Source organism: Stomoxys calcitrans, chromosome 1 (genome assembly GCF_963082655.1).
Source record: "Stomoxys calcitrans chromosome 1, idStoCalc2.1, whole genome shotgun sequence".
Classification (NCBI taxonomy): domain Eukaryota; kingdom Metazoa; phylum Arthropoda; class Insecta; order Diptera; family Muscidae; genus Stomoxys; species Stomoxys calcitrans.
The window spans coordinates 226886992-226901664 of record NC_081552.1 but is presented as its reverse complement, the minus strand read 5'-3'; the positions used below and the strand labels follow the sequence as shown (position 1 = coordinate 226901664).

General features: G+C 39.8%; 1 protein-coding gene across 1 annotated transcript; it reads right to left on the bottom strand.

Annotated features, from left to right (window-relative positions):
- Window positions 1-4023: 4023 nt before the first annotated feature.
- LOC106094523 (pickpocket protein 28) lies at window positions 4024-13795 on the bottom strand. The gene is made up of 10 exons (XM_013261746.2): window positions 13698-13795; window positions 13280-13645; window positions 12924-13130; window positions 12565-12825; window positions 9202-9462; window positions 8932-9136; window positions 8720-8859; window positions 4784-4914; window positions 4460-4715; window positions 4024-4391 (listed from the first exon to the last, which is right to left on the bottom strand). Exons 2-10 carry the CDS (start codon window positions 13357-13359, stop codon window positions 4136-4138), a joined length of 1797 nt encoding a protein of 598 aa, XP_013117200.1. The 5' UTR covers window positions 13360-13645; window positions 13698-13795; the 3' UTR covers window positions 4024-4135.
- Between the last annotated feature and the right edge of the window lie 878 nt (window positions 13796-14673).

The following is a 14673-nucleotide window of genomic DNA, read 5'->3' as shown; positions in this document are numbered from 1 at the left end:
ATACTATCGGTACAGGGAGTGTTTTCTTCACGCAAGTGGGTTATCCGTGTGGAGTATGTCGTTGCCACCTGTTGTGTTTGCAGCTTTACGATGTCCAGCTTCCGTGCAGTGTCACATCGTACGTTTCCCGGCACACTTTAACAGGTGCGAAGCTTTGCTGTAACATAGTAATGATACTTATCGTGGTTCGCCCCTCGGATCGATCATACATCTAATACACTGGTTGAGTGCCTTTCATCTATCACAACATGATCTATTTTGTTTCTCGTGTTTTGATCAAGTGACAGCCTTATGGCTGTGTGAATGCTTCAATGTTGGAATCTGGTGCGGCAAACTACCATGTTCTTTGCCGCGGAGAAGTCTATTAGCCTCAAACCATTATAGGACACTAGCTGACCCGGGCCCGCTCCGCAGCGCCTTCTTTTACTTTATATGGAACAAAAGTTTCCTTGAAATATTTATTTTCGACAATTAGGGTTGCCCAAAAAGTAATTGCGGATTTTTTATATAGTCGGCGTTGAAAAATTTTTTCACAGCTTGTGACTCTGTAATTGCATTCTTTCTTTTGTCAGTTATCAGCTGTTACTTTTAGCTTTCTTTGGAAAAAAAGTATATTTGATTAAAGTTCATTCTAAGTTTTATTAAAAATGCATTTACTTTCTTTTAAAAAATCCGCAATTACTTTTTGGGCAACCCAATAAAAAGTTTTAGTTAAATATCGTGCTACGACAATAGTATATCGCTTGACTAACAGTTTAACAATATAAGTGCCTTAATCCCACATGATCTTTGTTGGTCTACGAATTTAAGTTTGGTTGTAAGGTGTACTGCATTCTTAAAATACTTCATTTCAGCTCGATATTCTCATGATGTCTGATTTATTAGTGTTTTCGGGGGAGAGGTGGTGCCCCAGATATTTGGCCCTGAAAAAATATCAGCATCGTGCTCTTCTCTCAAATACCGTTTTTTTTAAACCCCATATTGCCATTGGCTTAAGAGGAGTTTACAGGATGAGGTGTCCCCCAAACACATGGCTCCAAAATAGGTTATCAACTTCGGTTTCTAATCTCAAATACCTTTTATTTGAGCCACATATTGGCACGGTCGAAAATTTCTTCCCTTTGGGGGTGTTTTGGGAAAGGGGTGCCCAAAATACATGGTCCTACATTTGGATATCAAATTCGTATTCTACTCCCAAATACCTTTATTTGAGCCCCATTTTGCGATGGTCACTAAAAAATTGCTGCTTGTAGGGTATTTTGGGAAAGGAGTTGACCCCCAGGAAATTGGTCCCGAAAGTGGGTATCAATTCTTGCTCTACCCCCCAATACCTTTCATTTAAGCCCCACATTGTCATGGTCGGTAAATGTGCCCGATTTAGGGGTGTTTTGTGGAGTGGGGTGGTCCCCTAAACACTAAGCCCGGAAAATATATCAGCAACGTGGTCTATTCTCATATATCTGTGTATCATTTATTTGAACCCCATATTGCCCTTGGCCTCAAAATTGGATATAAAATTCGTTTTCTAATCTCATTTAAACTTCTTATTGCAAAAGTCAGCAAATATGTGCGGTTTGGGGTATTGGACCCTAAAAACTATGAATATTTAGTTCCACTCTATATACGTCCTATTTGGGGGTTGTTATGGTGGTGGAACGTCCGCTAGACAGTTGGCCCCTAATGTTGATATCAGATATGTGGTCTACTCCCACATACCTTTAATTTGAGCCCCATATTTCCATAGTCGGCAAATATGACCGGCTTGGGGGGTTTTTTGTGGGATGGGCGGCCACTCAGTGAGTTGGCCTTGAAAATATATATCGGATTCGTGTTCCACTTTAAAAACCCTCTTATTTGAGCCTCATATTGCAATAGTCAGAAAATACTTACTGTTTGGGTGGTGTTGTGGGGGTGGCGTGGCCCCATAGACACTTTTCCCGAATATTGATATAAGATTCGTACTTTACTCCCGAAGACCTTTCATTTGAGCCCCACATTGCTATGGTCGTAAATTTGTCCCCTTTGGGGGATGTTTTTGGTGAGAGGCGGCCCCCCCAAACACTTGGTCCCATATTTGGCTATCAGATTCGTATTCTGCATTCAAATACCTTTTATTTAAGCCCCATATTCCCATGGTCAGTAAATAAGTCCTGTTTGGGGGGTGTTTCGGGAAAGGCCCCAGAAACGTGGTCCCACATTTAAATACCAGATTCGTATTTTACCCGCATACACCTTTCATTTGAGTTCCATATTGCCATGGTCGGTAAATATGTCCGATTTAGGGGTGTCTTGGGGCTTAGGGTGGTCCCCCTAGCACTTGGTCCGACAATTGGATATCAGATACGTTTTCTAATCCTAAATACCTTTCATTGGAGTCCCATATTGTCGTGATTGGTCTAAATATATGTTTGGTAGGTTTTAGGGTGGGGCGGCCCCCCTAGGTACCCCATACGAAATTTGGATACCAAATTTTTATTTTTAGGGTACTCTATGCGAGAGCACAAAATTTCGCTTAAATCGCACCACCCATCTCCGAGATCTGGTGTTTCTAAAAATTAGGGTAAGGGGGAGGGTCCGCCCCCTCTTCAGATATCAAAAAATGTAGTACCCTATTTTCACCACGGGGTCATTATACACCATCTGTGAAAATTTCAAGAAAATCGCTTCAGCAGTTTCTGAGTCTATAAGTAACACACAAACAAACCTATTGGGTTGCCCAAAAAGTAATTGCGGATTTTTTAAAAGAATGTAAATGCATTTTTAATAAAACTTAGAATGAACTTTAATCAAATATACTTTTTTTACACTTTTTTTCTGAAGCAAGTTAAAAGTAGCAGCTGATAACTGACAGAAGAAAGAATGCAATTACAGAGTCACAAGCTGTGTAAAAATTTGTCAACGCCGACTATATGAAAAATCCGCAATTACTTTTTGGGCAATACAAACAATCACAAATTGATTTTTATATATCTAATGGAGGCAAAATTTTCCGACTGTTGGGCCAAAGATATTTTCCTTTCCTATTTTCGCAATAAAATCTCTCAGAACGATTTTAATATCACACGCGGGACAGCGATCATATTATCTTTTACGCCGCTAACAGAAAATATCGTTGGTCTGTTAGTCCTTGTCTTGAGTCTGGACATGGGAGCAAAAAAGGCTGTTGATGTTGAAGAATTCTGCCTTTATGTGGATTGTGCCTATCCTCTCATTCACCAAAGTAAAGCTAGTGACAAATTGTTTTAGCCTCCGTGTTACAACAAATCCACAGCCAAATTTATGCCTCCTGTCATGGCAGTCATGGTAAAGTGTGTCATCCTAAGGTGTTGTTGTTACACCTCTCCCGATCTTTCACACTTCCTATAAGGCGGTAATATTTGCCTTGTACTTCTCCCATACATCCGCCAATGCGTATACTGCACCTTCTCCATACAGAGTTTGGACATTCCAGGTGCAGATTTGTAGATCATGATCCTATTTTTCAACGCTAGGGCAGTCCGTTTTTACTCTTATTTTGCTTCTCAGAGTAATCCTTATCCTTATCCCTATCGTCCCAACTGCATGAGTTATAGGGGATCGCACATGTATCCCTCAATGTCGCGAGCCGCTTGCTCCTAGATCCGACTCTCGCCTCCAGCCGCCCCTAATCTGCGAACAGACGCTGTTGTTGGGCATTGATTACTTGAAGGCGCCAATAACTCGCCTCGTCATTGCGAGTATCATTGGCTCTCCGTATTTCAGTTAGAGTCGGTGCCACCTGACCCCCACTGAGGGTCTGCTCTCAAAATCGCTGACGGTTCGCGGCCGCATTTGCAGCTACTCTACGCTACTCCTCAAAGTTTCAGCCCTTCGGGTGCTAGCAGTTATCCCATGTCGGCCGACACTTCCATATGAACACAGCCTAACAGTTGTAAGTCCTGTGAAGTGATACCGTCTCCTGAGATGATAAATAAAACTCTGGAATACTTTTTGTTTGAAAATTTTATTTTTAATGGTATTTATGACAATGTAAACTATCTGCAAATGAGTTTAACACAACAAGTTACAAGGGTGATTTTTACATGTTCATAAGATCACAAATCTGTTAATAGTCAAATGAAAAAAACACTTACAACCCATTTACACCACAACAAACTTAGGCATTTTTTTCACCATCCTTTTCACCATCACCGATTTCTTTGCGTTTTTTATAACGCATCTTTAAATTCGTAATAAGACGTACAGTACAAAAGTAAACAATCTCCACTATACTTAGAGTGGAAACACCCATAAAGAGACCCAATAGACCACCACAATTGGCTAGAAAATCGGTGGTACCATACAATTCCGACCTCTTGGATGTAAGGAATTGGGCTTCTTTGAAGAATATAGACAAACGGGTCTTTTTGGTGCTACAAAAAAGGGAACAGAGGGGAGACCATTAACATGTAAAAGATGTCTTTCATATCAGGAAACTTACTTTAAAACACTTTCATCCACTTCCGTGTGGTTTGCTTTGCCCTTTAAAGAAGCTGAATAATCATAATCCGCCTGTGATATTTCCGCCTCATAGGCTATTGAGGTACACGACGGCAAACAATTGCAAGTGGTTTCACCTCGGAAATTTTCTCCCGAAGTTGCTATGCCCTGATTAAATTCAATCAATGCCAGTTCATCTTCAGCGTTGTTAAAGCATAGGACATTTTTTGCTCCACAAACGGGTATCGTTTTATTTCCTAGGAAACGAAAGTGGTGAAATATTCTTTGAATCCTATGCAGTTCAATTGCTATTGGACATACTCACTGGGCATGGAGAACTTTACACAGCCACATTTGGTTAGAGTGAAATTGGCCAAGCACTCCTGTTCACAATTGCTTTGGGTATAGATTTGGAAAAATCGCAAATCGCGTTCTTTTTGGAAAAAGCATTGACGCCTGAAATCAAAGATTTAAAAAAATTTTACTAGTTGTAGGGATAAAAAACGTAGCATACTTTTAGGGAACAAAATTATTTAATTATTGGGTTGCCCAAAAAGTAATTGCGGATTTTTTAAAAGAAAGTAAATGCTTTTTGTAATAAACCTTAGAATGAACTTTAATCAAATTCTAAAGCAAGCTAAAAGCAACAGCTGATAACTGACAGAAGAAAGAATGGAATTACAGAGTCACAAGCTGTGAAAAAATTTGTCAACGCCGACTATATGAAAAATCCGCAATTACTTTTTGGGCAATTCGCAATTACTTTTGGGCAATTAACGGCCGTATTCGTAAAACTGTATTTCGACAAACCTTATCAAATTTCGAGCAATTGTGTTCAAAATTGTAATAACTAGGACTCTTTATATGCAAGTTGGGCGACGTATCTAATATACTAGCTGCACAGGGCCCGCTCCGCTGCGGCTTCTTTCACTTTCTTATTTCTATCTGAGCCTAATACTGCAACGGTCAGAAAATAAGTCCTGTTTGGAGGTGCTGGTACGACCTTCCTGATGATTCGCCCTAATGTGGATATCATATTGGTGCCCTACTCCCAAATACCCTTCATTTGAGCCTTATATTGCTATGGTCGGTATATATGTCCTATATGGGGGTTTTTTGAGAGTGAGTTGGACCCCCATATATCAGATTCGTGCCAGTCTCAAATACCTTTCATTTGAGCCCCATATTGTCATTATTGGTTAATATTTCCATTTGGCGGGCTGTAGAGGTGGGGCGGCCCCCCTTAGATATCCCACCCTAAATAAGAATACCAAATTTCTGTTTTTGAGTTTTCGCTTAAATCGGAGATGGGTGGGCTCCCCAATCTGACGTTTTTGAAAATAAGGTAAGGGGAGGGTCCGCCCATTATAATTTGGATGTAAGGTCTACTTCATTCTCTTGGTAGATTGGTGGTAGATTGGAGTAGGCAAATCCTTTGCCCCGAAAGTGGATATGAGACTCATAAGCTACTCCCAGAAACCTACATATTGCTACAGTCGGTATATATGTTTGGTTTAGGGGGAGTTTATGAGGTGGGGCCATGAAACAAATATCAGATTTGAGCTGCTTTTTGTCCCCTAGATATCCCACCCTAAAAAAGTATAGCAAATTGCTGTTTTTGAGTTGTTATAAACAAACCAAAATTAGCGTAAATCGCTATACCCATCTCCGAGATCTGACGTTTTTGATAATAGGGTAAGGGGAGGGTCCGCCTGTTATAGTTTGGATGTAAGATCTACTTCATTCTTTTGGTTTTGGTGGTAGGTTGGACTAGCCAAACCCTTTGACCCGAAAGTGGATATCAGACTCATACTCTACTCCTCAACTTTCAAATACCTTCCATTGGATACCCATATTGTCTCAATTGGTAAATATACCTTACTGTGGGTTTTTGGGGGGTACGAAGGGTTAGGCAAGGAGTAAATTTTTATATCAGATTCTTACTCTACTTGTAAATACCTTTTATATGGAAGCCATATTGTTCCAATTTTTACATATGCTCTACTGGGTAGTTTTGGGGGATGGGGAGGCCCCTCAGACACCAAGGAATACATTTTTATGTCAAATTTGTACTCTATCTTTAAATACCTTTCATTTGACACCCATATTGCCCAAAGCGGTAAGTGTTCTGTTGGGTGGTATTTTTGCAGGTGGGGGTCCCACGGCACTTTTGGTGACATTTTAATGCCAAATTCGTCATCTATTCTCAGATACCTTTCATTTGATACCCATATTACCACAATCGGTCAATATGTCCGTTCGGGTGGGTTTTTGGATGGGGCGTCCCCCCAGGTTGTTTGATCAATTTCATATGAACCAATTTGGTTTTTTTTTGGGATACCATAAGTTGGCATGCAAAATTTTGCTTCAATCGGTGCACCTATCTCCTATATGTCGTGTTTTTGAAAATAGGGGTATGGGGGAGGGCCCGTCCACAAATTATTCAAAGTCGGGCGAACATATATATATATAGAAGCTAAATCTAAACAGCTAACTCCAAACAGGCTTCAAACTCCTTAGACATCGTGGTAGTGGTCAATAAGAGCGTTGTACAAACTTTTGGGAAGATTGATGAATAAATGTGCATGCAGTGGTTCTAAAAGTGAAAATCGGTCGATAAATATATATATGGGGGCTATATTTATATCTCAACCGATTTTTTCCACTTTCAATAGGCTTCGTCTCTAGGCCGCAAGATATTCCTGTATAAAATTTGAATACCATCGGAAAAAAATTCAGACCTGCACTTTGTACACAAATTAACATGGACAGACAGACGGACAGAAGTTCGACCCGGCCAAATCTTATATGCCCTACACCATGTATCGCATTTGTCAAATTCTTTGGCCGATATCTCTTTAAAGCCAAACAAATGATAATGGATAAGAATTGCTATGCTATTTGAGCTACACCAAGTTATGAACCGATTGAGGCCATACTTGGTTTGGCTGTTGGAGACCAAAGTGGAATTCATTGTACAAAATTTCAGCCAAATCGGATAAGAATTACTCCCTCTTGAGGCTCAAGAGGTATGATCGGGAGATCGGTTTATATGCGAGCTTTATTTGGTTGGGATCCGATTTAGACCATACTTAGCACAGTTTTTGAAAGTCAAAACAAACCATTTTATGGTAAATGTCAGCCAAATCTAATGATTATTGCGCCCTCTAGAGGCTCAATTAGTTAAGATCCGAGATCGGTTTATATGGGAGCTATATTAGGTAATGAACTGAGTTGGACCACAGTTGCCACAGCTGTTGATGGTCAAAGCAAACCAATTTATTAAAAATTTTTGTCAAATCGGATAATATTTGCGCCCTCTACCGGCTCTAAAAAGTCCAGATCCGAGATATTGCGCCCTCTAGAGGCTCAAATAGTCAAGATCCGAGATCGGTTTATATGGGAGCTATATTAGGTAATGAACTGAGTTGGGCCACAGTTGCCACAGCTGTTGATGGTCAAAGCAAACCATTTTATTAAAAATTTTTGCCAAATCGGATAATTGCGCCCTCTAGCAGCTCTAAAAAGTCTAGATCCGAGATATTGCGCCCTCTAGAGGCTCAAATAGTCAAGATCCGAGATCGGTTTATATGGGAGCTATATTAGGTAATGAACTGAGTTGGGCCACAGTTGCCACAGCTGTTGATGGTCAAAGCAAACCATTTTATTAAAAATTTTTGCCAAATCGGATAATTGCGCCCTCTAGCAGCTCTAAAAAGTCTAGATCCGAGATATTGCGCCCTCTAGAGGATCAAGTAGTCAAGATCCGAGATCGGTTTATATGGGAGCTATATTAGGTAATGAACGGAGTTGGACCACAGTTGCCACAGCCGACGATGGTCAAAGCAAACCACTTTATTAAAAATTTTAGTCAAATCGGATAATATTTGCGCCTTCTACCGGCTCCAAAAAGTCTCGATTTAAAGTTGTTGAAAGTCTATATAAAACCCTTGGTGCAAGATTTCACCTAAATCGGGTACGAGTTGCGCCCTCTAGAGGTTCAAAAAATCAATATCCAGGATTGCTTTACAAACCCAACCGATTCACACTAATAGGAAGTATTCGTGCAAAATTTCGAGTGCCCAGCTTAATTCCTTCAAAACGTCGTGCTTTCGACAGACGGAGACGATAAAGAATATATACACTTGTTGGGTCGCAGATCATTATTTCGCAGTGTTACAAACGTGGAGAAGGGTATACAAATTTAGTGGGACAGTCAGTATATCTTTGGGGAAAAAGTCATTCAAAGTTTTCAACTCACCTATGAGGCTCATAATGTTTTAGACCATCAGAGGTGGTAATTATTTTGGGTTTAATGGCAATCAAGACCTCTTGACTGAAGGGTATGCGAAAATACTGCTTGGCGACTTGGGGTTGTTCACCTGGTGTATGTAGCACTAGCTGAAATTCAAAGAAAACAGACACAAAAGAATTTCCTTAAAAACAAAATAAAAAAAATACAAAATTCCTTACCTTAAATCCCTGTACTGGACCACGACACAAATTATCAAAATCCTTTTCTATGCCACTCAAAAGTAAATCCAATCCAGCCTTTGCTCCAGAACCTAAAACTCGAAAGGGATACGTCTCTGTGTCGGCATCTGCACTGTAGCCATCCTCAACATTCCAATCGGTTGTTGTGTGACTCTCAACATTCATAAGAATATCTTTAATTAAGCTGCAAAGTAAATCAATTTTTGGTTTGGGAACGTTTTCATGGGTTTTCAAATTATGTTCAATTACCCCTCTTTGCGATATATATCGAAAGCACTTAAAGTGTTGAAAGTATAGCACGGTCCATCATCAGTTATGAATGTACGAAATAGTTGATCACATTCAGTTATCATGTTACGCCATTTGCATTTTTGGAAAATATCCTGAAATTCTGGCATTATATCGCTCAATGTTTCCAGCAATACTAGACTGTTGGTATAATTTTGTCCATCGTTGAATTCCATCAAATGGGCATCGCAGACTTGAAGTGCTGAATACAATTGAATAAATCTTCAAAGTTGAAATTAAAGAAAAGGAGTTATTTTTATGAAAATATTTATGGTGGCAATATCATTTCATGAGGACGAAGTTCATTATAGTATCTCTTGCGACATAGAATAGAAATGTTTGTCATTCACTCTTTAATCATGAAGCGATGTATTTCACACATTTCCAAGCTACTCCGTGTTATACCAAGAATTTATTATATATTGTTTCTCATACCCTTGTAAAGTTGACTTTGTCTAAAGGTTTTTTGTTGTGAAAATCATAGATCGGATATAATGCACATATCTTTTATGTTCAGTCTGCCCTCATTCCTCGACCGAAGATACATACTGTACATCCGTACAGGAAAACAAGGATTCCCGAACCTTGAGAACCCACCAACATGGATTCAACTAAAGATTTACAAGTTCAAATTAGTTGGAGTTTCCATCACCCGGAAACTTGGAGAGATTACTTTGAAACATGGAAGAGCGTGCTAAGTTCGGCCGGGCCGAATCTTATATACCCTCCACCATGGATCGCATTTGTCGAGTTCTATGCGCAGTATCTCTTTTCAGGCAAACAAAGAATATTGAATAAGAACTGTTATGCTATTGGAGCTATATCAAGTTATAGTCTGATTCGGAACATACATGAATGCTGAACATTGTAGAAGTCATTGTGTAATATTTCAGTTCATTTGGATAAGAATTGCGCCTTGTAGGGGCTCATGAAGCAAAATCGGGAGATAGGTTTATATGGGAGCTGTATCAAGCTATTGATCGATTCAGACCATATTAGACACGTATGTTGAAAGTCATAAGAGAAGCCGTTGCACAAAATTTCAGCCAAATCGGATAAGAATTGCGCCCTCTAGAGGCTCAAGAAGTCAGGATCCCAGATCGGTTTATATGGCAGCTATATCAGGTTATGTACCGATTTGCGCCATACTTAGCACAGTTGTTGGAAGTGATACCAAAACAATACGTGCAAAATTTCAGTTAAATCGGACGAGAATTGCGCCCTCTAAAGACTAAATATCGTTTTATATGATAGCTATATCAAAACATAGACATCAGCCCAATCGGACGAGAATTGCGCGCTCTGTTGGCTCAAGAAGTCAAGATCCAAGATCGGTTTATATGACAGCTATACCAGATTATGAACCGATTTGAATCATACTTAACACAATTGTCGGAAGTGATACCAGAATACCTCATGCAAAATTTCAGTCAAATCGGACAAAAATTGCGCCCTCTATAGGCTCAAGAAGTCAAGACTCAAGATCGGTTTATATGGCAGCTATATCAAAACATTGACCGATTTGAATCATACTTAACACAATTGTTATAAGTGATACCAAACCACCACGTGCAAAATTTCAGTCAAATCGGACGAGAATTGCGCCCTCTAGAGGCTAAAGAAGTCAAGACCCAAGATCGGTTTATATGGCAGCTATCCCAAAACATGGACCGATTTGGCCCATTTAAAATCCCAACCGACCTATACTAATAAAAAGTATTTGCGCAAAATTTCAAGCGGCTAGCTTAACTCCTTCGGAAGTTAGCGTGCTTTCTATACACAGACGGATGGACATGGCTGGACCGACTTAAAATGAGATGACGATCAAGAATATATACACTTTGTGGGGTCTCAGACGCATATTTTGAGGTGTTACAAACAGAATGACGAAATTAGTATACCCCCATGCTATGGTGGAGGGTATAAAAAAATCGAAGAAGATTTGAAACGGATCCCCCCTATATTGACAACCCCCGTTTCAGGAACTATGATTTTTATATCTACTACCGAAGGATAGGGGTATATTCATTTTGCTCTTCTGTTTGCAAAACATTGAAATATCCATTTCCGACCCTGTAAAGTATATATATTCGTGATCAGCACATAAATCTAAGACGATCTGGCCATGTCCGCCCGCCTGTCTATTGAAATTACGCTAAAGTCTTTAAAAATAGATATATTGATCTGTAACTTTGCACAGATTTTTTTTTGTCCATAAGCTGGCTAAGTTCGAAGATGGGTTATATCGGACTATATCTTGATATAGCCCCCATACAGACCGATACGCCGATTTGGGGTCTTAGGCCCATAAAAGCCACATTTATTATCCGATTTTGCTGAAATTTGGGGCAGTGAGTTGTGTTAGGCCCTTCGACATCCTTCTTTAATTTGGCCAGATCGGTCCAGATTTGGACATTGCTGCCATATAGACCGATGTGCCGGTCTCGGCACTATAGCCCGATACAGATCCCATATAAATCGATCTCCCTATTTTACTTTTTGAGCCCCCAAAAGGCGCAATTCTTATTCGAATTAGCTGACATTTTACACAGGTCTCCAACATATAATTTAATTGTGGTCCAAACCGGACCATATCTTGATATCGCTCTAATAGCAGAGCAAATCTTTTCTTATATCAATTTTTTGCATAAGAAGAGATGCCGGGAAAAGAACTCGACAAATGCGATCCATGGTGGAGGGTATATAAGATTCGGCCCAGCCGAACTTAGCACGCTTTTTACTTGTTTCTTTTTATTCGCGTACAACCTCTAGTATGAGGTCTCACTCTTTCCTTTTTCTTCCCCTTTCACTAGGGTACCACAATGGGCCAAACTGGCCTCCGAGTGAACTCACTTTTAATGGGCGACCTATTCAACCTATCCTAAGATCCAAATCGGGCTATAAACAGATATGGCCCCCATAAAAACCGATCCTCGGATTTGACTACTTCAGCCTTTAGAAGCATAAGCCTAAAGTTTTACCTGATTTGGCTGAAATTGGGCCAAAACCCTTATGACTTACAACATCAGTGACAAGTTTTATCCGAATCGTTCAGTTTAGTGATATAGGCTCCCCTAGGTAGCGATATCCCGATATGACTTCTTGAGACCAAAATAGTTCAAATACAAATTCAGTTTATAAGTCCACATTTTTGGTGGTGGGTACCAAAGATTCAGCCCGGCCTACTTAGCACGCTTTCACTTTTTCGCCGTTTTAGATTCAATGCAATTACATTTTTTTTTAAATTTTTATGGCTAATAGTTGAACTTCGCCTACGTCATTCATGAAATGATATCATTTGGTAAACCCACATTCAATACCTACTCCCTTACTGTGACATTTTCCGTTGTCACATTCGCATAGAAATCGTAATATCTCCAATAGGTATCCGTAAAATTGAAATAAGATTGTCGAGCTTTGGTTTCCGTGCAGACAGTAACCGCTGGAAAGGGTATTTGCCAAACGGGAGTGGATTTTTCGGCAAAACTTACAATCACAGGGTTGTTGTTCCACTTAAACCAAATGTTCATGGTCAGAGAGGCACACAGGTATATGGAGAACACAAAGACCATTATCCAAAACAATCTGGAAGAAAACACACACACACACACATATATGAGACAAATTTTCAGTGGACATTTGTCTTTAAGAGAAGTGCTCTTCCAGCGACCAATGAAGTGTACCTTTCCCACACTGGTCTCTTCTGTTCACCCAAGTATTTGATGCCATGTATGGTGCTGTTATCACAGTATTCCGAGAAGATGGCCCAGGCGGCCTGTGAGGGTTTGCCATATTTGATTTGTTGCTTGTTGTCAACATCTTCGTCGCTATCCACATCTACGGTCTCCTTGAATGCAGTGATGGTTTTGGCCATCAATGCTGCACGCTGCCTAATTGGATGAGACAATACAAATCGCATTAGATCCAAATGTCACATGAGATCTATTTTTCTTTAAATTGCAGTTTTTTGTTTCACGTTAAGCACAAAATCCAATTGTCTTTGCAATGCTGCAACTAAGGTGAGTTTTCGTTATCGTACCATTGCAGTGATGTCTTAACCGGTAGCCTAGGCTCGGCACCCTTCTCCGGCACTGCATTATTTGGCGAAGACGTTTCCATGGCCCCGATAGAACGTATTCGCTCAAATGTATCTGCTCTGACTTTAACACTACCACGTCTTATCCGCGACTATTGAAAGAGGCAGCAAATGAGTTCACCTTTTATATACTCGTCCAAGGAATCCTGGAAGCCAACCATTTTGGTGTGGCCTGCCTTATCACATTTTGTATGAGAACACTCGTTTCGTATTACACCTTTGGGATTTTTCGAAATAATTTTTGGCCGTCTAACCACACACTCCTGGGATATGGCCAAGCATTGCTGTAGGCAAACATTGTGTTTATCCCTAAACTTAAAGAGTTAATTTCATTTAGTACTAGGTTAAAGTTGTAGCTTACGGAACTATCTTCAAGGGAGACAGACAGGTAGACAGCATTAGACTGGAGCGATGAATATGGGGGGAAAATGCATTTTCACATGACTTAATCTACAAAAAGTTATTTTTGTCGAAAAAAGAATCAAATTGAAAAAATTAGGGCCTATTTCACAAAGATTTATGAAGCCTCAAAACAAATTTATTTGACAGTTCTTTAAAGGAAATCTGGCAAATATTGGGTTGCCCAAAAAGTAAGTGCGGATTTTTCATATAGTCGGCGTTGACAAATTTTTTTACACCTTGTAACTCTGCAATTGCATTCTTTCTTCTGTCAGTTATCAGCTGTTACTTTTAGCTTGCTTTAGAAAAAAAGTGCAAAAAAAGTATATTTGATAAAAGTTCATTTTAAGTGTTATTAAAAATGCATTTACTTTCTTTTAAAAAATCCGCAATTACTTTTTGGGCAAAATCTAAAAAATCTTTTATTAAATTTCTTCCTAGTTTTGTCTTTAGACCAAATGTCATTGACAATTTGTCCTTAGACAAATTTTCGTTGATATTTTGATATTTTTTGTAAAAAAATAAGAAAAAGAGAAAGGAAGACTTGGTGAGATATATGATGATGAAGTTCGCTGCCCCCTCCTCTCTCCCGAAGGGGTGACAAGGATATGCAAAATTTTGCAAAATTTGCCCATGAACATTCCATTAAGGAACAGGGGCCAACTTCTCACATATGAATGAGTGCAGTTTAAGCTCAATGATAAGGGGCCTCCTTTTTATAGCCGAGTCTGAGAGAAGAGAGAAGTTTTACATGGCATAGTACCTCACAAATGTTGCCAGCATTAGGAGGGGAAAACCACCGCTGGACATTTTTTCTGATGGTCTCGCCAGGATTCGAACCCTGGCGTTCAGCGTCATAGGCGGACATGCTAACCTCTGCGCTACGGTGGCCTCCGACAAGGATATGGCGAGATATGAAATATAGGAGTAGAAAAGGG

Excerpts from the sequence above, each read along its gene's own strand:
- LOC106094523 (XM_013261746.2), bottom strand. The coding sequence starts at position 13,359 with ATGGAAACGTCTTCGCCAAATAATGCAGTGCCGGAGAAGGGTGCCGAG. Across the intron at positions 9,463-12,564 it reads GAAAATGTCACAGTAAGGGA|ATTTATTCAATTGTATTCAG; the intron begins GTAGGTATTGAA and ends TCAACTTTGAAG. Across the intron at positions 4,716-4,783 it reads TGTAAAGTTCTCCATGCCCA|GAAATAAAACGATACCCGTT; the intron begins GTGAGTATGTCC and ends TTCGTTTCCTAG.